General features: G+C 33.3%; 1 protein-coding gene across 1 annotated transcript in view; it reads right to left on the minus strand.

Annotated features, from left to right (window-relative positions):
- The window catches only part of LOC119592586 (cohesin subunit SA-2-like), a gene marked incomplete at its 5' end in the record, with an annotated part of 30,625 nt that continues 29,925 nt past the window's right edge, over positions 1-700 (minus strand). The window contains 2 exon segments of the mRNA XM_037941464.1: positions 1-364; positions 468-601. Of these exon segments, the coding sequence (XP_037797392.1) occupies positions 341-364; positions 468-601 (158 nt within the window).

Below are 700 nucleotides of genomic sequence, written 5' to 3' on the forward strand. Positions count from 1 at the left end.
GGGGGGGGGGGGGCACTAAGATATAGTATAGTGATTACTTATATCTAGACCAACAGCAATTTAATTACAGTAACAAAAATTATTAACAGAAGAAATCTTGAACATTTAAATAATAGTGATTAGAAGCTTCTGGTTTAAACTTGAAATGTCACCCTGTAATGATGGCTAGCAACAGTGGCATGTGCCAAATAAAGTTTTAATTATGAAGTATGACAAATCTTAAAAAATCATTTGGAAATACAAAGATGTTCTATGCTGAAATACTTTAAACCACCGGAGAACTGAAAGGAACATTTTCTGAAGGACGCATACTGAAAAAATACTCTTCTCTTGCTTCACTTTATCTTGCTGGACTTTCTTCATCCTAAAACAAGAAAGTACTTGTGTTAGTGATAAAATAATTTTGACATGTTTCTCTTTTGTGTGAACATAAAACCAGATTCAGAATAAAATTAAATAAATTTCACCTGTCCTAGAATGCCTGAATCATCACTTTGATCTGAGCTATCAGAAACTGCTTGTTTTCTTGTCCTACAAGCTCTCTTTGCCTGGGGCTCAAAGGTGTCTTGCCTTACTGAGTCTGAAGAAATGTGTGACAATCCTGGAATATAACAAGTACATAAAAGTACTGTGATACTTCAAGATTATGGTTTAATGCTAATTATTACAATTCAATTCCAAATTCATGCAACCAATAACA

Source organism: Penaeus monodon, chromosome 30 (genome assembly GCF_015228065.2).
Source record: "Penaeus monodon isolate SGIC_2016 chromosome 30, NSTDA_Pmon_1, whole genome shotgun sequence".
Taxonomy (NCBI): Eukaryota; Metazoa; Arthropoda; class Malacostraca; order Decapoda; family Penaeidae; genus Penaeus; species Penaeus monodon.